Below are 27,212 nucleotides of genomic sequence, written 5' to 3'. Positions count from 1 at the left end.
CTTGAGTCAGTGAAGGCCGCAGTCTTGCAAACCCCAATAATGAATGTAATCAAATCCTATGGATCATGATTACTCAATTAATTTTACTGAATTCTACTGGGTAATTTTATTAAAAGCCTCACATATTTAGTGAGGTAATGCTAGACAATTTAACTGATGGTCTCTGGGCAATAAGGCATGTGCCAGACTAAGAATCTTGGTGCTCCTCCAGCACCGCTCCCAGCCACAGAGAAGGCTGTGGGATACGTGAGGTCTCCCACAGGGAGGCATTTTTGTGATGCCTGGGCAAAACTTGCTCTTGGCGAGTGCCAGGAATTCCTGGTGTAAGCTAACTGCTCAAATCAGCAATACCTTTGCTTCAGACAGCACCGAACAACTACGGAGCTGTCTCCTTTAAAGTACATCCTGCAGAAATGTGATTTTTAGACTAGCTGAATAACAACGTGACACAGAGAAGGACTTCTTAGCTTTTGCGTACAGCCGCTGAAATCGCCTGCAAGGAGGAAAAAAGCAGCAACGTACAGCCAACTGTAAAAGCTAGTATTTAACGACGGATCTTTTTTTCAAAACTTCTGACCACTCTGCCCTCTGTGAACGGCGATCACATTCTGCGCCGAGCATTAGGAAAGGCAACAGCTCCATTCACTCGCAGCGCTCTGGTGCAGCAGCGGAGGCCCCAGGCCCCAAAACTAACAGTTCTCGGTCTTCTCCTTCCCTCACGGACACCGCAGCAGCACAGTCTGCACCAATACCTGCCTCTCCCCTCCTTCAGGACCGGACAACAGGTACCAAACCCCCAGCTGAACGGCCCAGGCCGTGTTCTAACTCCCCGGCGGGTCGCGGCCGGTGGCGGAGCAGGTGCCGCCACAGCGCTTCCGCGCTGTGGCGGCACCTGCTCCGCCACCGGCCGCGACCCGCCGGGGCGGTGCAGGCCCTTGTTGAAAGTCTCCTAGCAACCGCTCCGCCAATGGGAGCGGCGCTGCGGCGGGGGTGTGCGGGCGGGAGGGGGGGGTTAACCCCGCGGGGCCCGGCGAAGGGTCAGAGCGGTGGAGTCGGCAGCTGCGGAGCGGAGCTGGTTCGGGAGTCGTTTTCCTCTTCTTCCTCCCCCGCTGTAGCAGGTGGTGCTACGCGGGTGGGTGTCCGGGGCTCCTCCTCCTTCTTCTTCTCACCGGGGGTTGCGTCCCGCCTGTGAGGCGCGGCGGGTAACGGGCGCTCTGCGGCCGTTGGCGAGGGAGGGGGCGGGCAGGCAGCGCGGCCGGGGCCGGTGAGGGAGCTGGAACTGCGCTGAGGTACTGGGGCTGCGCTGGGCTCTGCCCGCTCGCCGGGCGTGCGGGAGCTCGGCTTGGGCAGCCGAGGGGAACGGCGTTTCCGCGGTCTGGGCTCGCCCTGGGGCGCTCCGTCGGCCGGGCCGGGGAAGGGCTGCGTGCGGGGGGTAGCCTGTGTGGCCGCGGCAGTGTTGTGGATGTTGACATGTGCTCCTTCTTTTCAGGCTCCGGGTGATCTACGGGGACGAGGAAGAGCTAGCTTAGCGGCTTGGCTTTGCTGGCGGTCCCCCCCCCCCCCTCCCCGCCCTGCGGGAAGGCCCAGCGTTTTGTTGGTGTCTGTGAAGCTACGAGCGGTGGATGCTCGGAGAGGTGAGAGCCGTAAAGCTTTCTACTGAGTCAGTGAATTTGTGGCTGCTTGGGTTTAGCTGGTGGTTTCACGTGATGGAAGAGTAGAGGTTCCATAAAGGATTTTGGCTTTTTTATTTTTAAAATTTAATTTTTTTTCTTTATTTGCAGCAAAACCTATTTCAATTTGAAGATCAAATCCTAATGCAAGATCAGTTTGTAGTATTACTGCATCCCTTATGTATGTAGAACACTCTGCTGCTTTCTGTGCTGTCAGTGAAATAGTTACACGGGGCTCCATATGCTACAAAGGTATGATAGGAATTTCAGGGCAATGGCTTACAATAGGAAGCATGCAAAGTAAAATGCGAATGTGTTAGGTAAATTTTAGTAGTGAACTTAGAAAGCAGACCTAGAGAAATTATTTGATACCATTGATGGAGATTTCAGATTTAAAGTATTCAGGGGGGAAAGATGTCCTTTCTGTTTTGTGTGTATAAGCTGGGGTACTGATGTCACTTAACAGTTGGAATAGAGAGAGCACAGGATAGGGTAATACAAGGCTCATTGGGGTCAATATCTTGTCTCTGGAGGTGGCTAGCAGCAGATGCTAAGGAAATGATCATAAGTATAGGTTGGTTGTACAGCAACGCTTTTATCCATGTATCTTCCCAGTATACTGCAGTCTAGAGCCGAAGAATTTCTGAGCAGAGGTTGTATCTCTCTCTTTACATTTAATAGCTGCTGATGGATGTTTTTCAATGAATTAGAGCCAGTTTATATATTTAGCATTCACAGCACCTCATGGTGATGCGAGTCTGCAATTTAACTGTGGTGTATGTGGAGGAAAAAAAAAAAAGCTCTCATTTTCCAGCTCTTGCACTGAATGTTTCATTTGATTCTGCATAACTGTTGTATTAAAAGAAACAATGAATAATTATTTTCTGTATGTTTGTCCTATTTCTCTAGCTGTTTCCTCTTCTAGCTGAAAAGTCATAGGTTATTAGTTTATTGTATGAAAGTGTTGGTTGACCTTCTTGCACCATTTTCAGGTCTGTTCTGTTTCTTATACAGGGAAGGTTGTACCTGCATGTGATATTTAAACTGAGGAAGCTTAGTGTTCAGACAGAGACATTGTGATCTGTTAACTGCCTGTGAGCAGTTATTTCCAGAGGACTAATCATAGTGACCTGGGATCTCTTCCTGTCTGATAATACCTAACTAGAGGCTGTTGGTTTAAGTATATTGCAGAGTTATCTCTTTCATTGTGTTGGTTTGTGTCTATGAATGTGAAATTTCAGCTACTGATCTTTATCAGACATTTGCTTAGTATGAGGACAACCTTCTGCAGTTCTTGTCATTCAACTTGGGTGTTTATTTTTCTGAATAACTCTGTACATTACATGACCTTTGTCACTTACCTGCTCATCACCTTTTTAAATTTACTGAACAGCAGAGAAGGCTGCACAGACCCCTTTGAGACTCTAATTTTTGTCTCTTTGGGACTTTCAATTGATATACTTTCATACTCTGTCCTCACCCTTCTTTAACTTATTTCTACACTTTGCCCTTCCCCATCTATAAATGGTCATTAATAAATTTTCTGACATCTTAGTTTAAGAGCTTTTGGTAGGAAACATTGTGAAAAGCTTTTTGGAAATCCAATTACGCTGTCTTGCCTGGGTGCGTTGGCTCATTCCTTCCTTCAGAGCACTGTGGCAAACTTGTTAGTGTTCCTTCCTTCCACAGAAGTTACACAGATGTTTCACCAGTCCTATTTGTTTGCAATTACCAAGTCTGTCCTGTGACACTTCTGGTTTGCTCAATAGAAAACTAGAATTTACAGGAGAACATTCCTTGAATTCCCTGGCAATCTTTGGAGAAATTAGTTACAGTTACCATCTTCCATTCCATGTCTGATTAAACTTACCAGTTATATGCTACTGAAACTTGTGAGTTTCGTCACGTCTGAGATCTGGATTACTAGTTGTGGCTCTGCCCAGTAACTCCTACCAACTTTAGGAACTAGTAAGGTTGTGATTATTTTTTTTTTTTATCCTTCCCCCCCACCCCTTTCTTTTTAAAAGTCGTCTGCTTCCAGAGACAGCCAAGCTATAAATTTTGGCTAAAGTTGATCTCAGGAGAAGGAAGAGGAACTGCAGAAGACAGTTCCTAAGGCTTTCCTCTTGGGTATCTGTGATGTGTTCTGCTCCAGCTACATGTAGTAAGTGGTTTGTGAATGCAAACAGAGAAATAAAAATTTGAATCTTAACAAAAATAGTGCTATTTATTAGTAATAAAAAAATACTAATGTGAAGATCCATAGTGTTAGTTCGAAATGGAGTGGGAATTTGGGAGCCAGGTGAAACATTTCAATGTGTTTCAATTTTTTCAGTGATTGCATTAACAGAATTTCAGTCATCTGTGTTTATAAAAGGTAGAGTTGAACCTTGAGGTAGTAGATCAGATTATATTCCTTTTTTAACCTGAGTGTTTGAGGCAAAGACCATGACAGAATAGTCATCAAACATTGAATTTTAACAGATGTGAGGGTATATTCTTGTGTGTTTATACATGTTGAGAAGATAAACACTTATTTGATTGTTTAAAAACTCTTGAATTTTTTTTATAAATGTGGGAGGAAAGATCTGGGGTCTGCTTTGATTGCAAGACCATCATTAAAATTACAATATTAAATAAAGGTCACTAAAACTGTAATAGATTTTGAGGAAGGAATTCTTTCAACTATACAGTTATCACTGGATACAAGCATATTTTAGTGCTAATTGTAAACTGTGTTATTAAAAGAGCTGTAGAGAGAGAATAAGTGTGAAAACTCTAGGGAGGAAATGCTTGGACTTTCCTGGTGATTACATGAATTCAAACAAGTATATGTCTTATGACATTATCAGGGATATACTTGTAAACCTACAATGTCATGACTGGAGGCTACCCTACATTTGCAGGCTGGTGTGTCTTTGTGTCTATCCGGATAAAAGCCATCTGTGTGGCGTCTGCGGATTACTAGACAAATGCAAAAGCTTTAACCAGATTCACAGCTCCTTTTGGGTTATAATTTTAGTAGAAGGAATCATATTGCCCTTTAAGTAAATGCTAACCATGTCCCCCTCCCTAATTTTACAAGTTGAAAGATACACATGTCACAACTTGTAGTAGTGTTTGAAATATACAGAGAAGGAATGGTTGTTTGACAATTTCTGGTTGATCCTGACTCTTTAAACTTTTTTCCCAAGATATTGGGGGCAGAGAGAAATCGCCTCTCCAAAAATTGCCTTTCCCTATCCTCTCTGCCTTGGGGGGAAGAATGTTTTCTGGGTTACCAGATACCACATTTCCCATTTGTGTCACACCCTGTGTAGGTTAGAGATGACCAGATGGTGTAATTTGATCAAAGCACAGTGCTGTGATAAGCAATTCTCTTCTGATTGTAAAACTCATTCAGACAAACCCAGTTACACCTACTCCTTTTCAAGTTTAAGCAGGATATTAAGAAATTCTATGTATGCTGCGTATGATGCTTCTATGTAATCCTACTTACTGCTGGTGGTCTTTTTGAGTTGTGATATGGTCTGAACTCAGGCTTACTTAATCAGTTTTCTATCTTGAATCTTGGCACGTTCATTGCCAATCCCTCCCCTGTCCCCCCAAAACACAGACCAGTACTATTAAGAACAGCTCCTTTCAGCATTCTGGGTTTGAAGTGTACTATTTTTGATGTTTAATCTGAACTTATTCTTGAAAAGAAAGATGTATTTGTTAGTAACTCATGTGGGAGTTTGTGGAAGCATTCCTTTAGATTTCTATTAAAAAAAAAAAAAAATATTCCCCAGGTGCTTTTCTAAGAATCAAGTTCTGGCATGTTATTACCATGATGGCTTTTTTTTTTTAAGTTCTTTGGGGTTTTTTTTGTATTTCACTTGTTCTGACAACCACTTGAAGTTTGATTACTGCTTCCTTGATATTAATCAAGCTTTCCTTATGTTTTTAATGTAAGTATTTTGGGGAGGTGTGTGTGTTTGGGGTTTTTTGCTTGGTTGGTTTTTAGATTTCTATTTACAGTGAGATGGCTCTGCTGTGATGTTAACGCATTTGAAATTGGATCCCAGAGGCTCATTTTTTGACAAACCACTTAAGTCTTGTCCACTCCAGGAATTTCTTGCTTGGGACAGGAAGTGACACAGCCAATTGGCAGAGTTACGGCTAGCAGGCACTGGGTTGTTACAGGTTTTTGGGCAAGTCATCAAACCTGTTGGTGAAGTAACTGCAATTAATCCCTCTGTACAGAGAATGGGCACACAAGGAAAATCATTAAGTGGTTACAGCAGTTTTGGCTGTTCAGTGGTTCTTTTTTCTCCTACCCACAGTCAGCCAGATTTTTGGCATTAGTATGAGATGCTGGGGAAAATGCAAAATTTGTGGGGTTTTTTGTTGTTGTGGGGTTTTTTTGTTGTCTTGGTTCCTGTTCCTACTGTGTGTTTTCCCAACCAGGATTTCAGGAGGGGCGGGAAAAAAAAAAACAAAAAACCTTCTTATTACTTTTGTTTAGTTAAAGCCTTTCTGTGTTAACTAGGATAGCCTAGGGAGATCCCAAAAGTACTTTTCAATCTTATGTGTTATTTTATTATTCTTCCATAATTACACAAAATACTGCTTCAGAGTTACACATTTTCCTCCTCTTTGTGAATATGTTCACTGGTATGTCATAGTGAGAGCACTGTAGTGTACTAAAGGTGAAGAGTCAATTCTGGATACTGTGTATCTAAATTAAATTTGCATCCATACTGTCTTCACCAGGAATGTTCATCTTTAGCTCTTGCATACTTCAGTGAGACTATTTTGAGCTGTGTTGCTCCAGAGGAACTGCCTAGACTGGGAAGGAAATGTATCCGATGGATCTTAATCACTAGATAGCTTTAGAAGTCATGGTTAAGGTCCTGAACTGGCAGTAGAAGCCACGTGGAAATGATGAGATGATCTTAGCATGGGACTAAAGGCTTGTAGCATTCCCTTTTGCAGCTGACATGGGATTGATCTTTACATACTGTATTTAGAATTAAACACAGATGTGCAGAATAAGGCATTCAAGTACAAAATGCTGACCACTCTCTAAAGCAATTACTGCTTCAAAGCTATGGCACTTGTTCGATGCATAACAATTTAAGATACTTTGGGGTAGTGGTTTAACAGTTGAAGAAAGTTTTTTGAGTTTGGTGCTTTCCACATCTTGAAATTGCTGAGGCTGGCCTTTAATCTGATGTATTAAGCAGTGTGCAGTGTACTGCAGGTAGTCTCTTCAAGAAAAAAGGCTCTAGAGCCTTCAAGGTTGATTAATGCGAGAAAAATAGTTGCATAATCTGGACTTACTGTACTGCCTCTGTGTTCTTGCTTTCTCTGTCTTCACCAGACATCCTTATAAGCCTGATTTTTAAGTGTTTAATTTTCCTTGTGTCCTCTTGTTGGTGTACCTAGAAACAGTGTGTCACTAGAGAGTAGTCTTGAAAAGCATCTGCACTGAATTAATCTGTATGCAGCTTGCAGGGCTCAGATACAGAGAATCATTGCATTCCCACACCTGGATTAGTCCTGTTTCTGCTTCCAGTCAAGCATTGTTTGGGGTGATAGATACTGTGTCAAATAGTATTGTCAGTTTAGTGGGATCTGTGGGTTGGCAATGCTGTACTTTGAGGGACTTTTGAGTGATAAGATCTCATAATGGGTATGCAGCCTCTTAAAGAATAAAAGCCAGTTTGAAAGTAATGGCATATCTGAAATCTAACTAGTATTTTTGTGGACTTTCCAACAGTCCTTAATGGAATTTGAGTTTCTTAACCTTTTGAAATACGTTACTAGAATGCAGGATTGTGACCCAGTAATGAGAATATACTTGTAGTTTAATTTACATCCTTTTCCCTTGTATCTGCAGGTTACTCTGTCTGATGGATCCAACAGAAACAAAACTAACATGTAAGAAGTGTGTCCTCTTAATCCTTAGTTTGACTTTGAATTCCATTTTTAAAAGCACAGTTGTTTTGGATGGGTGGAAAAAAAAAAGCAGAGATTGCCTTGCAGATTTCTGCTGTGAAGTTAATTATTGTCTTTAGAATCTGAATCCTCACTTAGTTCATTTCTGGACCTCTTGGTTTTACAGGAGGGAAAAATGTGCAAAAACGAGTATGGGCAGAGAAAAAGCAGAAAAACCTATTTCTTAAGAACAGCTGCTAGATTGTTGTATTGAATGTGTTTTCTTGCTTCCTTAGGTGTACTTTCTGATATAGTTTGCAGTAGTTCCTGCAAACTTTCTGATATAGTTTGCAGTAGTTCCTGCAAACTTTCAGTTCATCTGAGGAATAATTGTTTACCGTTTTTATCTAAGAAAACTTATGAACCTGGAGAAATATTCATCTAGCTGGATATTTTATTCCCTAGTGCTGATCATTCTGTAACATGGCTGTGCACCACGTATGATCTCTTAAAAACTTGCTGTTACTTTGGGCACTGTGTTCTGTGCTTTGAAATATCGATATGGATTCCTACTGTCTCTGTGTCCTCAAGAGACCTTATGGATAATAGAGCGTACTTTCCACCCCTCCTCTCCCCCAAAATGATAGCTTTTGTCCACAGTGATAAAAACACCAGGTTTTGGTGTGAGAAATGTAGAAGTTGCTTATCTATAGTGTGTTTATTGGAACATTAGCGGGGAGGAGGGGATTAGGGGGAAACATGTCTGTGCTCTAAAAGTTTACAGAGTTCATTTAAAATTAACTTGTGATTTTGTTCCAAAGTGTTATCTGAAAAAAGGGGGTGTTCTTTCCTGTCAGGTGGAAAGCTTGTCTCCCTGAATTGTCATTGTTCACGTAACAGCTGATGGGTTATGCTGTCTAAATCTTAAGCATCCAAGCTGGCTTTTTAGTTTCCAGTAGTGTGGTAACTTTAATGCTATTATGTGCCTTCTTACCGGGAGGTGGAGGCAGGGTGAGGGGACAATTGGTTTGCTCTTTCTTATGAGTTTCTGACTTTCCTTTGGTTTCCAGAGGGCCAGTGCTGTACTGAGTGGTTGTGTCAACAGGGTAAGGCTTCCTCTACTTGTTTACTACTTTGAAGAACACAACTTGCCAGGGAAAGGCAATATAACTGTACGTATAAGTTAAGTTACATTTAAATGGTTAAATATTTATTCAAAATTCCTTTCCCTTCTCTCTGCCAATGTATCTTCTCTAGAGCCTTTATTATCCTGCTCTTTAAGTAATAATCCCACTCAGATGGATTTATGTTAAAACTTTATATAAGTTTCTCGTAATAAAATTACTTCCTGGTTATATGGCAGGAAAGTATTTAATATTAGGCTTGCTGTGTTTTCTCTGTACATCAACAGAAAAAACTGACTTATTTAAAGTGTAAGTCTTTATTATTTTCATAGCACTTTAGCTTTAGTTAATGGTTTACAAGACTATGTTTAAAGTTAACTAAATATAGATAGATGCATAATTTTTTTGCAGTCTAATATTTGCTGTGCTTAATGTGTTCCAAATAGTGTGTAAAGAACTACAAAGAAATCATGTGGCTCCAGTCCAATAGTCATTCTCCTATGCCTGCTTTAATCTTCTAGCTGTATTAGCAGCTATTGTTAATCTAAAATGCTCTTGCTATTTTAGGAGATGCCTACGTAACACACGTTGCCAGCAATTGTACTAAATACTTCTCTGCTGAACTAGTTGCTCAGGTACCCTGCCTGTCTCTGTTGCTATGGGAGATTGGAAGACTATTACTGTGCCAGTGCTGTCATCAGGTAAACTGGTAATATTTTGAATTTAGTGGATTTGCTAACTTTACCAGTGATCTTACAGCTGCTAAAGAGTTTTGTGCATGACATGTTTGACTAGTTAAGCAGGATGTTAAATAATACGTAGTACATACAGTGCTTTGTTTTGGATTGAGTCCTTACAGAAATGCTGCTGTAAAACAGTGTCCTCTCACACATATATAAAGGTTCTAAGGCTTTTCAGTCACACCTTTTTTTTTTTTTTTTTAATCACACTTTTCAGGATATCTAGTATTTTCAGAAGTTTCTTTACTTGTTGTATATACTTTTGCCTCATAAATTGATTACAAGTTTATTAAAGGACTAAACATTTTCTTGCCTACTCTTACCTAGTGGAAGAGTAAATCACAGCATACACTTAACATGAATAAGGATATCATACGTTCTAAAGGATTCTCACTAAAAGCACAGCTTCTGCACCTGTGTAGAAAAATTTTTAAAAAATTGTGTTGTAGCAAACCATTTAGGAAGAAAGTTTGGGCAGTTTTTCTTGGCAGATGAGTAAAATTTGAAAAATATAATACCTTAAAATGTTATTGAGTCTTTAAATCTTCAGTGGAAGTGTAGTAATTTTTTAATTGTGAATTGTTTAATATATGGCATTCTAGATTAAATTCTAAGCTCTAGAGTTGTAAATTTCTGTGAATAATAATTTCAGTAGTTAAGGATTTGATTTCTTTTGTATGTGATGTATCCTCAACTATTAGCCTTGAATTGTTTCTTAATGTTTTTAACTTTTTAGATAGCAAAAATATCTTTCAATATACCTCAGACAAAAAGATATCTTCTCCAAGCATGAACTCACAAGTGCTACGCTTGCCACTGCCTTCATCCAAAAGCATGCACAGCTTTTTTAGTGCCTTCTGCACAGAAGAGAATATTGAACAGAGTATATCCTATCTCAATAGGGTAAGCCAGATACTCTTGTTTATTGGAGGTTGTGCGAAGGTGACATTAAATCAATTGTGGTAGTAAAGATTCACTTGATTAAGAAGGCTTCTTTCTCAATGCTTGGAAGCCAAAGTTGGTGGGGAATAGGATTTTTTCCCCCTTCATATCTGATTTCACCTGATATTGTTTCTCTGTTTTTTGGAGAACTGTGAGAGATTGATCCAGTTATTTATTCCACACACCCCTCCCTCCCCCATTGTCTTTTACCAGGAATTGACAACATTGGGTTTTCCTTCTATTTACGCGGAGTCCAAAGGAAAAGAATTAAATTTAATATCGATCATAAATTGCATGAATGAATTGCTTGTACTGCAGCACAAGAACCTTCGAGCTCAGGAAGAAGTAGAAATGCAGCATCTGAAACTGGGTAGTGATATGGATCACTTACAGAACTGCTATGCTAAATTAAAGGTAGAAAACAAGATAATTCCACCAATATTATGCAGCACTTATGTTTAACAGATACTGTACATTCTTAACAGTGAGTGCTTTTTTGTTTTCCTCCCCAGTTCTAATCTGCAGTTGTATTTTCATGTGCATTTTGGTTTTTTGAAGTGTTTTTCCAGTTGAAAATTCTTTAAAGTTAATGAAATATGAATTAATGAGAACTGAAAAATTATTTAGAATTGTGGCCTCTTTAATCAAGGAAGAGGGAAGACTTTGTATTGGAAGTATTAATGCATGCTGTGGGTGAAAATGTTAAACACTTTGGTTCATATCATTCACTTTAGAGCTAGGTATATCCTTTTAAAGCTAACTTCCCAATATATTAGTAACCAGTAAAAGTGTAGGTAGCATTTCTAGTGTGTGTCACAGGGTTATTATCGGTCTGTCTCCATATCTGTAGTCTTTTCCATGTATATTTTTGTTGTTGGATAGCCAACTACAAGCTCTCTTTTAAGAACTGCTCAGAATTTGTAGTCAAAACTGAAGTATCACGGGATAAATATGTGCACAAGGCCAGTCACTGCAGAGCAGCTGATTTATTGGAAGTTCATAGCCTATGCTACTTCATGGGTACTTGTATGTGCAGTCATATTAGAGAGTTGTCTTTCCCTTGATTCTGTCGGGGGGAAAAAAGAATAAATTCAATGCATGATTTGGGGCATTTTAGGCTTGCTTTTCACTAGGGCTGGCCAGCACTATCTCCTTGACAAATACTGCTGTAGATTCTCAAAATTGTAGTAGTCCTTCTGCTGAGATTGGTCATCCATGTAGGAGCATTTTCATGTGACATTAAAAATCATGTGTAACTGCACTCGTTTTTATACAAACACTATCTAATGTTAGGTTCTAGAACACTCCAGTTACTTTACGTAGACAAATGGCTTTAAGGTGGAGGGGGTGGCGGAACTTGTCAGTACTACTTCAAATTTAGCTGTCAGTTTAGGTTTCTCTACAAATTCTTCCAGATACCATGCAATCCTCTTGGCTTCCACTATTGTTACCTCTATCCTGATGTGATTTGCGTAGAAGTTCTTGTTGCTTAAATATCTCTACCCGTTTGTAGCTCACTACACATATGAAGAAAAAGAATTTGTGTGTAGTATTTGGTTCTGCCATTTAAGTTGGCAATTTCAGGTTTGTTTGAGTCTCATATTTGTGGAAAACTATTTCTAAAATGCTAGTTTTGCATAATCTGTTATGAGATCATCTGTCTAGCCTTACTCTGTATATGTGAAGTGTCCCATTTGCTTTGCTATGGTCACAGTGTGCATATGTGTCAATTGTTCCCTTGATTATTTAACACAAACATACCAGTAAAACTGTAGTCCCAAATTCATACAGGTTGCTTAGTATCCACCTCACTCTCACAGAATCCTGACTTAATGAAAAAGTAATAACTGCATAAGATAAGATCTGTTAAATACCAAGACAAATTTTTGTCCTTTGTGAGCAGGAGTGTTTGTTGTACTGGAGAATCATACTTCTTGCTCTAGAAAATAGAACTAACTTCTCATTGAGAATACAAGGTCATCCCCAAAGCATCAGAAATCAAATATATAGGCAAACCTACCTCAAGTGAGGTGGTTTGGTAGTTTGGTTTGCATGGTTGGTTTGTTTGTTTGGGTTTTTTAATCCTTTGCTATTAATTCTTATTGATACTGAACTATCAACACTTCTTCTAGGAACAGTTGGAATTGTCTAAAAGGGAAATAGTTGGACTTCAGGAAAGAGACAGACAACTGCAAAGCAAGAACAGAAATTTGCACCAGTTACTTAAAAATGAAAAGGATGAAGTGAGTTGTCTTGTACACTAACACAAGTCATTACATAGATATGCAATAATATGTTTTTTTGCAAGGAGTCTTGTAATTGTTCACTTTGAATGCTATTTTTTGTTGGTAAATGTTGTCTTTCATCACAGTGAAAGTCGCATGTTTTGTATGGTTAAATAGGTTCTGTAAGGGATAAGTCCAAGTTACAATAATAGTAGAGAGTACTGCAGAAATGCACATGCGTGGTTTTTCTGAGGCTTTCTGCGCTTTTGACCATATGTCCTGGTTCTGGCTTTATCTTAGAATGTTTAAAAATACTGAAAAGTAGGAGGGGGCAAAAGGATTCAGTCACTTTCTCAAACACTTGTGTATAGGAGCTTTTTCTCTTTTTGGTTATATTGTAGAGGAGAGCAAAAGACCAAAAAGAAGGGAGGTGAGGGAAACCCAGTCCAAAAGTACAGTCTTGTTAAACTTGGGAGTCTTGGAAGAGCCAAGATCAAAAACCACTTTGAAACCGAAGACACTGCTTAGTTTGGGATTTGTTGCTGTGTCCTGTGTCTGTCCCCCCCACCCCCAGCCACTGTGCTTTACATGGCTCCTAAGTTTCTGTGAGTGTTTTCTGTGTTCATAAGTATATTAATACAGTTAGCAATCACAGCACTATCTGTATATAGTGAACATCCTAAAGTTCCAGCTTACAAGCACACAGCATGTTTAGTATTTTAAGATTCAAACTGACGAGTCAAACCCAAAAAAACCCCAAACCTCAAGTATTGATAGTACAGGCTAAGAATGTGCTTTATGATATATTTCAATGTTCTTTTAGACAGAATGGAATAGTCTGTCTTCCAGCATCCTGCTACCCAAATGAAGTAGTTTATTTTCAAGTGTAAACCTAACAAGCATGTTTTCAAGTTAGAGTAAAACTAGATCCTGAACATTAATTACTGAAACAAAAAATAGTTCTTTCTCTGCTCTATTCAATAAGGGTGTTAAAGCAGGTTATGTAAATGGCCAGACCATGAGTTCAGTTGTACTGCAGAGGAGCTATAGTATTTTAATATGTTACTTATGATGTTAGTTTCTGCAGAAAATAAACTAAATCCCCTAAGTCTGAGGTGAGAATGCGTGGGTTGGGACAGTTCCCTGATTCCTTTTGTCACTTCCTTTCGCCAGAAATACAGTTTAATAGAAGCATCACTTTGCTTCATGTGTTTTGGTTTTCTGAAGAAATTTGTGTTTATACATTAGTTGAAGAAACAGTTTTTGTGGGGTTGCTTTTAGGTACAGAAGTTACAGAACATAATTTCAAGTAGAGCTACGCAGTACAATCATGATATGAAGAGGAAAGAGAGAGAATATAACAAGTTAAAGGAACGCTTACATCAATTAGTCATGAACAAAAAGGACAGAAAGATAGGTAAGTAGCTCTGAATTTTACTAGAGCAAAATAACCTATTCTGTATGTTAAGAATGCTTAAATTTGGTTCTGGGTATCTTTGAAGTCAATATAGATCTCCTGTTGTAGAATTTTTTTTTAATGTAGATGTAAGAATGTTACATAAAAGATGTAATATTTCATGTCAGCTGACTGTGTAAGGCTAATAAACTTTTATATTGTGTTCTGTAAGATTGCTTACCAAGCATAAACCAAATGGAGATCCCTACAAAATTAGGTCGTTCTACTAGGGAGAACTACTTGGAATCAATGCCTAAGCTACAGCTGTCTCTCTACTTTCTTGCTACTGCTACAATCACAAGACTTTGGGTAGTGTCATAAACACTATTATGCCCACCAGTTGCCATCAGGAAGGAACATGGCATGAGCTTTTTTCCCCTTGAGATACTACAGTCTACTTGTGTTAATGAGAAGTGATTAGAAACTTTAGAGAGGAAATAAGATAGACATAGCATCTAGTACTATGTGAAATGAGGAGAAAAGTAATCTCCTTTATCATGTGAGTACTCATATGTTGTGCTGCCCAAAAATTGTGTTTGAGACATTCGTCAGTGCTATTTAGCATGATTATAGTTTTTTGTGGTGTGTGGCTGAAAATAGGTGTCACTGTTATGTAATTGAAAAGAGTATCTGCATCTTTTGGCTCATATGTCTGGCCTTAGAGTATTTATATCACTTATATCCAGTGGAAGGGAAGTCCAGTTCTTCCTTTGTTATCCCTCCTGCCACCCACAAAACACTCAACTGTTTGTCAGCTGCAGTGCATGTTGTATTTGAGTAAGGTGGTTTAGTTCACTAACCAAGAAGAAAACTATTTGTGTTGTAGCCAAGTTGTTTTTCTGCTGGTTTAATTTTCTGAGAGTTCTTGTGGGTAAGCCAAACCAGGTTAGAACACTGTAGCAGGAACACCTATTTTGGCTGCAGAAAGTCTTTAGATATCACTCAGTAATCTCTATGAAGCCTCACCCTGAGGTCAGCAAAACTTACGTGTGGCACATTCTTAACTCCAGTTGGCTAGTACTAGTTGAAGTATCAGTGAGGTAAAAATAACAGGGCTTTAAATGTAGTTACTGTTTGCTTGATAGCTAACTAGAACTGAGCTTGGACCGCTAAGCTGTAGTGATGTATTGGTTTGGGGCTTTTGTCATTTGTGTGTGGTTTTGTTTTGATTTTTTTTCTTCAAATGTGGACAGAAATGTTTCTTTGTTTTGAGGAACACCTTGTGAAACATCAGGACGCTGCTTACTCTAAACTGGAGATAAAACTAGTATTATCGCCAGAAGAGAGGTTAGAGTTGATACAACATTGATATAAAAGTTGAAATAGGGATTAAGGTGTCATTAAGAAATGCATTAAAAAAAAAAGGATGAGAATACATCCCTCTGAGGTTTCCAAACACAAAAATTATCTTCTTTTCTTGACTATCTTATTCTTATTTTAAGCAGGGCTTAATGGTTTCATATGGGTCTGAAGATTGAGGGGGATATTTGGGTAATATGGTCTCTTTACAATAACTACATGTAAATGCAAATAGGTAAATGCAATGTCATCTGAGTATTTATATATTTGCCTGCTGTTTCACGCTTTGAAATATCCTTTTCGTTTGTAGCTATGGAAGTTCTAAATTATGTTGGTAGAGCTGATGGGAAGAGAGGTGCATGGAGGACTGATAAGACAGAAGCCAGGTAGTTGTCTTAGAACAACATTAATTGAAGCATATATTATGGCTATTTTGTTGTTACTGTAAGATTTCTTCTTCCAGAAATGAAGAAGAAATGTACAAAGTTCTGTTAAGTGATTATGAACAACGCCAAAAACAGCTTTTAGTGGAAAATGCTGAACTGAAAAAAGTTCTGCAGCAAATGAAGAAAGATATTATTTCACTTCTTCCACCACAGAAACAGAAACCTAAAGAAAGGTCTGAAGATGGACCAGTAAGTATTCTTCAGTTAAAATTATCTGTGTAGTAGTTTGGTATAGTGCTGGAGTAATTTTTGATCATTTAAAAAAAAAAAGGAAAAGGCAAACTTGTGAGACTTGCAGTGGATTGCAAATCCTGTGCTGTACTTGAAATCCAGCTGTGTTTTGAATGTTGTACTGCCTGTGAGCAATACCCAGTGTGTTCTTCCCAGTCAGTCAATGGAAAGCTTGAAAGTATACTTTGAATTAATTTTAAATGCAGTAGCTACCTGTATGTAATGCTATATAATGATGCATTTTGGATTTTGTCTGCCTTCCGTACTAAGATGTTGATGCTAGAAAGAAATCAGGCTTCCCATAAAATCTGTGGGGGTGGAGGGAATGTAATTAGGGTGTGCTCCTGTAGTACGTGGATTAGAGTAGCTGTTAGTTCCTTTTACAGAGCTGCTGTTATGTTCAAGGAAAATGTTTGGTTTCCAAGTAAAATGGTTTGTGGGTTTTTGTTTGTTTCCAGATTTTAAGCAATTGTTTGTTTACACAGGATATTTTATTTTTATGGAACAGTACACTGCACATTCATTGTTTATTAGAGAGTTTGTTTATTCATTTTGCAGATTCTCTGCTAGAAGTTGCAGTTCTGTTTTGATGTCGGAGTAAAGTGGGGAACAATCTAGAAGGTTAACTTAGCTTTCATTTAGCAATAGGAGAAAGTGTGTCCCTGGACATAAAAAAAGACTTGAAATACAGAAAATGTGCATAAAGGCTAGATTCTAGAAATCATTCAAGACTGATAATGTACTAGTAATAGGATATGAAGAGAATACAGATACTCTACAGAATGAAGTATGAAGCATTTTTATTACAGTAAATAGAACGTGTTTGGTGTGTAAGAACATGTGTAGATGAGCCTTCTAGAGTTTGCTGTTTCTGTGGAACCTAGTATTTGCCATTTCAGAAAGTCCACTGTCCTGCTAAAGTTGCTGTACTGCTTCCTTTATTTCTGAGCTGCTTTGGGTGCATTTGTCTAGCCCCAAAATGTGCTTAGTAGAAAAGCACTGGACTCCCTGGCCACTTTGTAAGGTGTGAATAAACTCTTGTTAACATCGCTGGATGACTTGTCCCTATACTACACAGAATGAGTCCCATGTGTAGTCCGTAGTGTGCAGTGTGTTAACCTTTACTTTAAAAGTTCATAATGTAAAAAGCAGTAGATCTAGTTATTACTACAGCTCAGCAACAAGAATTTGATCTTCAGTAATGGGTGTCGGATATAATTTGTAGTATAAAGCATAATCGGGTACCAGTTCTGTAAACAGTCATTCTCCTTTTAGGATTGCAGTGAGGCCAGGAAGGTTGGGCACAAACTTGAGTACACTGGTGAAAATCCAGCTGTGGGAATGGGGTCTTTGTGAACTTGTGCACTGAAACAAACTTGAGGGAAAACTGGGACTTAGTGCTCTGAAACTGACTGTTCTTGGGTGATTAGACAAGTTAACTGTTGTAGTATTAATAGACTACTAAGAAAATATTAAAAGCCTGCACTGAAACTTCCAATTAGTCCTCTTTTAATGGTACTAATTAACCAAATTAAGCAGACAGCTACTTACTAGACAATAGTAATTTCTAGTAGTAGAAAAATAATAGTAGTACTTACTAGATGCAAGTCTCAAGTGGAGTTATTTCAGCAGGGTTGTAGGGTCATGTGGGGTTTTTGGTTTGCCCATCTAATCTAGTTCTCTAACTTCATACTACTCTAGAATTAGGGATAGTTTTTGTCATGATAGGGACACTGCTTAGTTTTTTTCACATTTGTCAAATTAATACAAACAAGAAGAAAGTTGCCAAAGACCGTGATTTTGCAGGAATAAATTATGTATTTAGTCTATCCCACAACATGTATTTTACATGGATGAGGTTTTTTTTTGTTTAGAAGTATTGGTTTGTTTTGTGAATGTCTGAAAAAAATTTCTGTTTAAAACTTTGCATCAGATAGTTCATGCTTGTTTGTGGCTCTCAACCTTTTGATATGAAATCTGAACTCTTATTCAATTCCTTGCAGAATTAAAAAAAAAAAACCAAAACCAACCAAACCCCCAAACATTACATTTTTACATAGAAATGTTAATTCATGATTCTTAGAAGGAAACATAAACCTTGGAGTGTGGCAGCTAGTCGTGTAGCAGCATCATTTATCATTTTGCTTCTCACTGCAAAATAACAGCCATGAAACCAGCCAGACTGTCATGTTACACAGTATTATCCAGAGGCCTACTCCAGACTGGGCGTTCATTGTGTTGGCATATATAAACATAAGTAAAGGAATAAGATGTTTCTTTTATGAAGTGACATAAAACTTTAAAAAAAAAAAACAAAACAAAAACCCCTCAAAACAACAAAACCGAAACAAAAGACCTGCTTTTTTGTCTGTTCCCTCGTTCCTTAAGATCTCCTGCAATCCAGGTTTGAAAGAAAGTGCTTACTGCATATGTCGATGAATTACTTTGATGCCTTTGAACTTCTTGGTTTTGTACTTCCCATTCCTTTTTTGTTATCTGCTTGTAGCTAAAGGGATTGTATAGAATGATTTAGATGCATGAGAAGAGTGGAGTATATTCATGCCAGATATTCAAAAAGCTATAGCTTTTCAATTTAAATCTGCTAAATTGTTATGGGCTAGTCTCCTCTGACTGTTTAGACTTTTATGTCTTAGCTCTTCAAGACAGCATTCAGGTTTGATGTTTGAACCATAGTGTAAAATGGAAGTGGGAGAGGGAGGTGCTAGTTCTACTTTACCTTCAGTGTGTTGTGGGGGTGTTTTATCATGGAGAAAATTAAGGCAGGGACAAGTGACTTAATTCTCAGCAGGAGAAAATATTTGTCTTAAATCCTGTTCGTGCTGCATAGTGAATTTACAGGCAGCTACCACCTAAGTTTTACAGGAGAACTCAGCAGTCTGAACTTCTCTGGCTTGAAGACGTGTGAGAGTGAGCGAGTCTTTCACTCTAGCTGTGCTGGGGTTCTGGGGGCTGCCAGGTCACTTCTGTCCCTTCAGCATTAGGCCATCAGGGAACTCAACACCTTGACAGACAAATTTCCCTGGATGGAAAAATCTTTCCTATATATAAAGGTTTTCCTTCTCTTCAGTAAATTAGTCATTCATATATATTTAAAGCAACAAAAAGTGGTATTTGGAGTGGTGGGGTGGTTTGCAGCAGGCTTGTTTATGCTTCTGCAGGTGCTGTCAGACCTGGAGGAAGATATTGGAGAGTTAAATAAAGAGAATATGTGGGAACTGTCTTGTGAAACTGTGCGAGAGCAGCTTACCAACAGCATTAGAAAACAATGGAGAATGTTGAAAAATCATGTTGAAAAGCTGGATAACCAAGGTGACCTTTAACTGTTATGTGTACATACAAAATGCTGCTGATAATTCCATTTGGTATGCTCTGAAGATTTACTTTACTGACTGTCTAAACTAAAAGGAAGCTAAAATGGAAGGAATTTGACCTGAGAGACTTTCTGAAAGGTCTTGTGACTGGCATTTTTCTGTGTGACTTTTAATTGTAGGTAATTAGGGAAGCAATTGCATACAAGGCCTCTTACCATGAGAAAGGACATGATTATAGTTTGACATGGTAAACACAACTTTCTGAAGAAATAATTATTTTACTTTTGAAAGTGTATGCCCTGTTGTAATGTTTGTTGCCTTTGCCGAACTTTTTACAATGTTCAAGTAATGCAGATGTAACAATTTGAAGTAATTAAATACAAAATATGTAAATCCTTCTCCAGAGTCTAGGCTTGCCACATCCATATCTCTGAGGCTTCCTCTAGCATTCTAGAGCAAACTGGCTGATAGTATAGTGCTGGACTCTTCTCATTTCCAGCTGTTAAACAGCATTAAAAGATGGCTAAAAATATATAAAATTCTTTCCTAGTATTATTTTCCAATGCAAGCAAATGCTGCTGCTACCACAGGGATGTTTGCAGTCAAGAATAAGACTGAGAAGGTCATGCATGCAATTGCAAATAAAAGAGCAGATGGTTTATGAGAATATACTTATACCACAGAAAGGATTTTAAGAACGCTTGTTCTGACTAATGCTTGATTTGGTGTAACTAACTGAAAAAATAGTTGTAAGCATCAGGAAAAATGTTTCAAGTATTTGCTGTTTTCCTGGAGTACCTTTTTGGCTTTTTGGATTTATAGAGATGACCATAGCCTAGTCCTTTAGGATTCAATTAATGTTCAAACACTGGCATCAGGGGACCAAAACCTGGCTTGATACAATCACTGTGATAGCTATGCATGAAATTAAATAAAGCAATATGTAGTTATACAAAGTACGTTTTCTCTTTAATTCATTCCCTTACAGGGATGAAAATATGCACACAATGTTCTGCTAGCTCCATTTCTCCTTCACAAGACTTGAAGGAAAAGGCTTTCTTTTTATATCTGTGATAAATATAGTTACTGTCATATTTTTATGAACATACAAGCCCTTCAAAAATGGGCTTGGAAGAATAGGCTAACAGCATGTCAGTGAAAAGAAGTCTTCACATGTCTTTTTTTTTTTTTTTTTTTTCCCTTTAAATAACTGCTGAAACAAGTGGGGTTTTTGTGTGACGCTTTCATTGCAGTGCAGACACTTGGTTCACCTTGGGGAATGTGACACAGCTATGTTTTCATTGCCTTTTTTCTGAACTAGATTTTGTGTGTAATTACACGTATAGCACCAGTTCTGCATCTCTTGTCTCTAATAGAAGTGCTTTTGAATACACTATGTGTCTGTCTTTCAGGATGAAACAAATACAGTCTGAAACTTTTTGCTATTGCTATGAGTCCCTGATGTGAGGGATTTTTTTGTTTTGTTTGTAAGTAGGTTTTTTTCCCCCCTTAGTGTCACGTGTACATTCAGGAGCTTTGAATGACAAAGATGTCATTTCAAGAGAAGACCATGAGATGGAAACTGAAAAGCTAGAGTTAGAGATTCAGCAATGTAAAGAAATGATCAAAACTCAGCAACAGCTCTTACAGGTAGTAAGCTTTTTTTGTTGTTGTTTTTTCCAACTCAATCTAAGCTTTTTTGGTTTTTAATGTGCCACTTTTCTCACTTCTGAACCTTTTTCTGTTCTTTGATAATGCTTTTTAAATGATGCATCTTAATGGTTGTTCCAAGTATAGGTGTAGTAGTGGGTTGGTTAGTAATTTAATGAGTTTGTAATCCTGGTAGGAATAATTTGGGGGGATAAACAAAGGTGAGGAAGGCTGAGGTCAGCTGCCTGAACAAGGGACTTCTTGCTTGCCATCGGAAACTGTGTCCCCACCAGTCACCAACTTGGCACTTACTACATTTGTTTCCAAATTAAACTTCATCCATTTTTCTGATAAAACTGAACATGTAGAAATACTGCACCTCTTAACAGTCATTTCCAAATTAATGTCTGTGTCTTTTGTTCCTTATATCTGCAGCAGCAGCTAATGTCTCCATGTGATGATGACACCACTCTGTTGCTACAGGACTGCTATTTATTGGAAGAAAGAGAGCGTCTTCAGGAAGAATGGAGACTATTTCAAGAACAAAAAAAGAATTTTGAGAAGGAACGAAGAAGTTTTACGGAAGCTGCTATTAGATTAGGACTTGAGGTATTAGAAAAGTGGAAAGGTATTAGAAAAGGGGACTCCTATGGAAGAAGAGTTACTGTTATAACAGTAGAACTACTTAACACACTGAAGTGCAGCCATCCAACAATACCTGGATATTTGCTAACATATTTATAAAGAAAGATCGTTCCCATACTGTATACAACACATCTCTGGTTAATTTGATCATTCTGTGGGCATTTAAAAGAAAAACAGGGGTTTTGTGTGTATTGGAAAATACAGTTGCTGCAACTGGCATGACCTGTTTTGGCTTCAGCTTTTAAAATATCTAAGTACTTCCAAAAATCTGTCCACTTATTCATTAAATCTTTATTAGGTGCTGCTTAAGTTTGGTTTCCTAAGAAAGCAAGGCTTATGCAAATTTCAGTCAGATTTGGCCACAGGGTTGACCTCTTAAAGGTACTTGATTCCTGTGAAATAAAGTGAAAAAATTTCACTTTTGTGAAAATCAGTGACTATTGCAGAAACCCAAAGTAATTACTGCTTTCACCTTAGTAGGGTCATTATCTGTTCTGTTCTTGTAGTTAAGCTGGCCAGTAAGCACACATACTGGAAGGCAGTCAGGGTAGATGTGTCTCTAAAGGAGATCTAGCATGTATGTCCTTTGGTCTAGCCAACAGTTAGGGCCAAAAACATGAAGGGGCTTACAAGTTTAGCAGGGAAGGGAGGTCATGATGACAGGAAAAAAAGCCATTGAAGGAAAAAGAATTGGTCGTAGACTTATTGCTTACAGAACTGCTTTCTTTGACACGGAGAGCAGAAGGTTGGAGTGGGATGTGACTAAAATTTATAAAACAGTGGATTCAGTTGGTCAGATGAAAGTAGCACTGTTCACCAAATCTCTCAAGATTAGGACTAGAAGGAAGTTGTAGAAACTGATTGAAATTAAGTCTAAACCATATTTACTTAAAAAGTACATGTTTATATATTGGGTGGTTGACTTCTGGATTTTGCAGCTGCAGGAGATTGTGAAGGCAATCAGTACCAGCAGGCTCAAAAAGCAGTTGCCTAAGCTCGTGAACAGCACATCTGCAGATGGATACTAAAAGGAGAGGACAAGGGGCTGCCCTCCAACATCTCTAGTCAAATGACTTTTGGGGCTGGGAACCTCTGTGGGAATGCACTGCAGGAAGTGGCCAGGTTCAGGTGATCTCATAAATAGCATCTCTTGTGGCCATTGTTGGAGACAGAATACTGAGCTAGATGGACAACATGTCTGATTCCAGGCAGCTTTTTTTTTTCTTCTTATGCTGTAAAATTTATTGTAAAGAACATAAAATACTCTAGATCTTTCCTTGAGATACTGGCACAACAGTAGTTCACACTCTGACTAATACTGACTCAGACCACTACATATAGATATTATTCTTCAACTTTTTATTTTCATTTTAATGAGTTAATGAATTTCATGTTGGACCTTGAATTCAGTATTAAAAGTTGAATTCAGCATTAAAAGTCTTGAGTGATAATAAATAATTGTTTGTCCAGAGATATTTAGGACTACATTGTAGCACAAATGTAACTACCCATGTTTCTAATTGTTAAAAAGCTTAAGTGTGAAAAGAAGCAATACTGTAAGCTTTGTAGGTGTTTGAAAAGGTTTGTATTGCTCTATTTTGTACTGACGTGGTAGAAATAACTCTATATAATGGGGACATCTGTTTCACTGATAGCTTTTGGAGACAGAATAGCTTGTTGCTTGATTCTGGAGCCATTGGATCTTCTGGAGATTGCCTTTTAGCCACATCCTCTTCTGTGCTCAGAGTGATCGGAAAATGAAATGACCCCTTTCTGCCCCAGCTTCGGCTGGAAGTAATCAGTGCTGTTTTCAATGCCATTTTAATCTGTTTAGGGAAAGGCTCAGGGTTGAGGTTTAAGCAATAATCCTTACTGGCAGCTGCCCAAAAATGAGGGCTACCTCTAAGAGGTAGTGCTACACTGAGGGGGAAGGAGAATATAGGGGGCAGTGTCACTGGAGTGGAGAACAGTAAAATGAAAGGATTAGTCAGACGTCTGTGAAACCATGGGGTTTGGCTTGTAAATAAATACTGCCTCAGCTAATCCTTGTTGGATTCAAAGGTTTGCTCACATGACTGTAATTCTCTGTTAAACTGCTGGCTCTCCTTAATTACATGGACGTGTTGGAACTTTTGCTTCCTTAGGTGGAATAGTATCAATTTAATGTGGACTAAGCTTGTTCCTGTGGTCATGAGTGTAAACTGGCATTTCTTTTCCTAGAGAAAGGCATTTGAAGAAGATAGAGGCACGTGGCTGAAGCAACAGTTCTTAAGTATGTCTACTGATTACAAGCACTCTGAAAATGTGACAACTCCAAGTGCCTTCTTAGGAAGCAAGTATTTGGTTCGAATTGTTACTGTAATGTGTTTCTTTTTTCCCCTTTGAACTAGAAGATGCAAATGTGAACAAAACTATTAAAACCCCAAAACTTCCCAAGACAAATTTTACCATGCCTCTACCTGTCAGGGTAACTGATGGTTCAAAATTCCCTTTTAAAAAGGGAATCTTGATAACTCCCTCCCTGACAATTACTTATGTAATGAATTTATATTTGAGAAGTAATCTGGTGAATGTCAAGTACCTGACAGCACAGATGTTAAGAACGGGGAACTCCTAGAATTATCAAATTAAATTAAATATGAACATCTTAATTGCCAAGCCAGTTGAAGAAATTGTGACCTATAGAAATTCATATAGATTAGAAATAAGTTTTGGAAACAAGAGCATCATAATGTGGAGATGACAGCATTAATTATTTGAGATGAGGTAATATTAAACATGTACGCATTCAGTAAAAAATCCTTTGGAAAAAGAAATAGCAAAAAGAGCATAACAAAAATAAATTTGAGCCATAAACAAGTGAATTTTAAGATTCAAATCTTCATAAAGGAATAATTTCTTCAGAAAACATAATGAAAATATGGCTATATGAGTATTCTATGGCATACAGTTTGTAATATTTTTTTTATTGAATGTATTTTTTACTTTTCTTTTGCAATTTTTTTTTTTCAAGTTGGTAAGTTTATTTCCCATCCCTTCATGCCCAAATATGCATGTGCAGTGTTTTGGTCTTTACTGCTGAGCCTTCAATACTTTCTAAGATGCAGGGGATGATGTGAGAGGAGGGGGAAACAAAAAACCCAAAACAAACAACACCACTCTCTCTTAAAAAGATTAATCTTGTGGCAGCCAACATGTAAAGATAAATGTGTGAAACACCTGGCAAGTAAAGATAGTTTGAATTTATGTTCTTGTTAGATAAAGTAGCCCTGCCTTGTGTTCTGGGTTCTGCTTGTTTCTCCTCTGTGCAATTCCAGTAGTGCTTCTGCAAGTGTGAAATGAAATGATCTTCCACCGTAGGAGAACTTTTATTTTTAGGAACAGAACTGAGATTGGTTGTTGCTCATGAAGAATGTCTTGCTTCAATGATCTGTGAGCAATTTGATCTGTTTAATGTTCATTGTACACTAAAGCTTTCGATTTGTATTTGCATTTTTCCAAATTCTAGTGTTTCTGGATGTATTTAACACCCTATTTTCTCTTCTAAATAACACTCTTCAATCTTATGTATCCCAATCTTAAGCTACTGGATAATAGTAAGAAAAACATACTCCAATTTGGATATTATTCCACAGATTATCATTAGAATTTTTTTAATGTTAAATTTTCCTTTTTTCGAAACATTTGTCCAAAACCTGTTAATTCTATAGTGCTCTGAGGAATACTGTAGAATACAGAATCATTCTATCATTTTTCCACTTCTTATGAAAGTTTTCAAATCAAAATGTGAGGAAGTGTTAGCAGGGATTGATCTGACTCTGTCAAGTTTGACCATGTCTTTCCATTGATTTTTCCATTGATGATTAGGTTCATATAAATGCTAAGGCATCTAACTTACTGATTTTAATTTTTTTTCTATACTCTGGCAAGTTTGCAAGTTCTCATGTTGGTGTTATTTACTGTATATGCATGCTGGAGAAGTTTTTACCTAAGGAGTAAAAAAAAGCTTAAAAGCTTAAAGCAAGAAACTTTAGATTTGAGTGACTTTAAACTTGACTTCAATATGATCACTTGCAGTGGTGGTTGTATATGTAAATGCTTAATTTTCAAATTCAGAATCCTAATTTTAACATAACTTCATTCAGTAGCATTAAGTGTACTTATTTTTTTATCACAGATCTATAACAATAAATTTTATTATTATTGATGTACCATTTATTATTATAGATGTTTGGGATTTTTTTAAAGTAGAAGACATAAAGAAGCAAGTCCTTCAAATGTTTTTGGTTGCACTGTAGTTTAACTGTTTGTATGTACATCTCTTAGGTTCTGAGCAAGACAATCGGTTAGTGAAATCTACATCTCAGCAAAGAAAACCTCACTGTGTGTTGAGCAGTTCTGTTTCAGCAGAACCTTGCCAGACATCTCACTATACTACACGTAACAGGTACCTGAAATGATGTTGTAGATGGTTACTTTTGTAGTGCTAAACTACTAGGTTGTCTTAACTTGCAGAAAGCCTAATCCAAGGCTTATGATTGATATATAGCAAAATATACTAAACATCATAGCATAAAACCAGTATTGTGATTCTGGAGCATAACTTACTTGCATTGTAACATTCTCTTTTTCCCAGTTCCAGTGTTGCATCAAAAAAGCCTGCTGGAGATGATAGCAAGCCAAATCGGTGGGTTGAAAGCGACAAAGAAGAAACCGAGTAATGCACAAAGTCACGGGAAGACTCTGGGGTTGGCACTCTGTGTAGAAACTCACATATAGAACAACTGCCTTAGACTTCCTAGGGTTGCCTGCTGGGTGTTTTGTGAGAGATTTGTTCATAAACTGGTCATTCTCAAGTGAAACAGAATGCTGTGAGTTTGGTTGTTCTTCTAGAGGGTTATGTGGTGATCTGAATTGTGGTGTGTGTATGTGTCTATGTGCGTGCACATGGCTTTTATTTTTTAGACCATTTTTTGCCTCTTTCTTGCAACTCAAAAGAAGATAATTTAAAAATATGTAAAAGCTTTGATATTTTTCTAGTAACAGAAGCTCTGATTCTGTGAATGAAGCAATGGTCTGAAACTGACTGTCACAAAATATTAGATCCTAATGTTACCTTTCATCACAGACAGAGACAGCACTTTTAGAAATTGTTTAATTATTGGAAACATTCATTTATGTCTCAAGTATAATGGCATTAAAACTTCTTTTGCCTCAACTTGAATGTACAGTATACTGTAGATTTTTAACAAAACAGGTTCTATATTTATTGTGTGATTTGAAAATACCTCTTTGATATTTCAGATGACTTAAAGTGCAAAATCTTTATATATTTGTAAATAAGACAAAATGATTATGCTAAGAAACCATTAAATGAAACACTTGCATACATAATATTATTTTACATGGCATTTTAAATTGTTTTATAGTGATAATCAGTTTACAGATGTATTAGGGCTTTCAGTGGTTCAAGTGGGAACCAAATTATTTCAAATGTGAACAATAAATGTGTAAGTCTATTCTAAGAAAA

General features: G+C 37.9%; 1 protein-coding gene across 6 annotated transcripts; it reads left to right on the top strand.

Annotated features, from left to right (window-relative positions):
• The first annotated feature begins 1,041 nt into the window (after window positions 1-1,041).
• SSX2IP (SSX family member 2 interacting protein) lies at window positions 1,042-27,212 on the top strand. Of its 6 annotated transcripts, XM_075759812.1 has the most exons (17): window positions 1,042-1,132; window positions 1,490-1,634; window positions 7,555-7,595; window positions 8,663-8,698; window positions 9,284-9,417; window positions 10,193-10,359; window positions 10,612-10,812; window positions 12,531-12,641; window positions 13,905-14,040; window positions 15,689-15,764; window positions 15,842-16,013; window positions 19,235-19,385; window positions 20,901-21,037; window positions 21,473-21,646; window positions 23,903-24,014; window positions 26,009-26,129; window positions 26,319-27,212. In XM_075759812.1, exons 5-17 carry the CDS (start codon window positions 9,375-9,377, stop codon window positions 26,401-26,403), a joined length of 1,686 nt encoding a protein of 561 aa, XP_075615927.1. In that variant the 5' UTR covers window positions 1,042-1,132; window positions 1,490-1,634; window positions 7,555-7,595; window positions 8,663-8,698; window positions 9,284-9,374; the 3' UTR covers window positions 26,404-27,212. The 6 variants fall into 6 exon arrangements, with proteins under 6 accessions (XP_075615927.1, XP_075615928.1, XP_075615931.1 ...); XM_075759813.1 differs by lacking the exon at window positions 1,490-1,634 and having other exon boundaries at window positions 26,319-27,198; XM_075759816.1 differs by lacking the exon at window positions 1,490-1,634 and having other exon boundaries at window positions 21,476-21,646; window positions 26,319-26,546.

This window comes from Balearica regulorum, chromosome 8 (assembly GCF_011004875.1).
Source record: "Balearica regulorum gibbericeps isolate bBalReg1 chromosome 8, bBalReg1.pri, whole genome shotgun sequence".
NCBI classification, from domain to species: Eukaryota; Metazoa; Chordata; class Aves; order Gruiformes; family Gruidae; genus Balearica; species Balearica regulorum.
This window is presented reverse-complemented; position numbering and strand designations above follow the sequence as displayed.

Excerpts from the sequence above, each read along its gene's own strand:
- SSX2IP (XM_075759812.1), top strand. The coding sequence starts at position 9,375 with ATGGGAGATTGGAAGACTATTACTGTGCCAGTGCTGTCATCAG. Across the intron at positions 12,642-13,904 it reads TTAAAAATGAAAAGGATGAA|GTACAGAAGTTACAGAACAT; the intron begins GTGAGTTGTCTT and ends GGTTGCTTTTAG. Across the intron at positions 26,130-26,318 it reads CACTATACTACACGTAACAG|TTCCAGTGTTGCATCAAAAA; the intron begins GTACCTGAAATG and ends TCTTTTTCCCAG.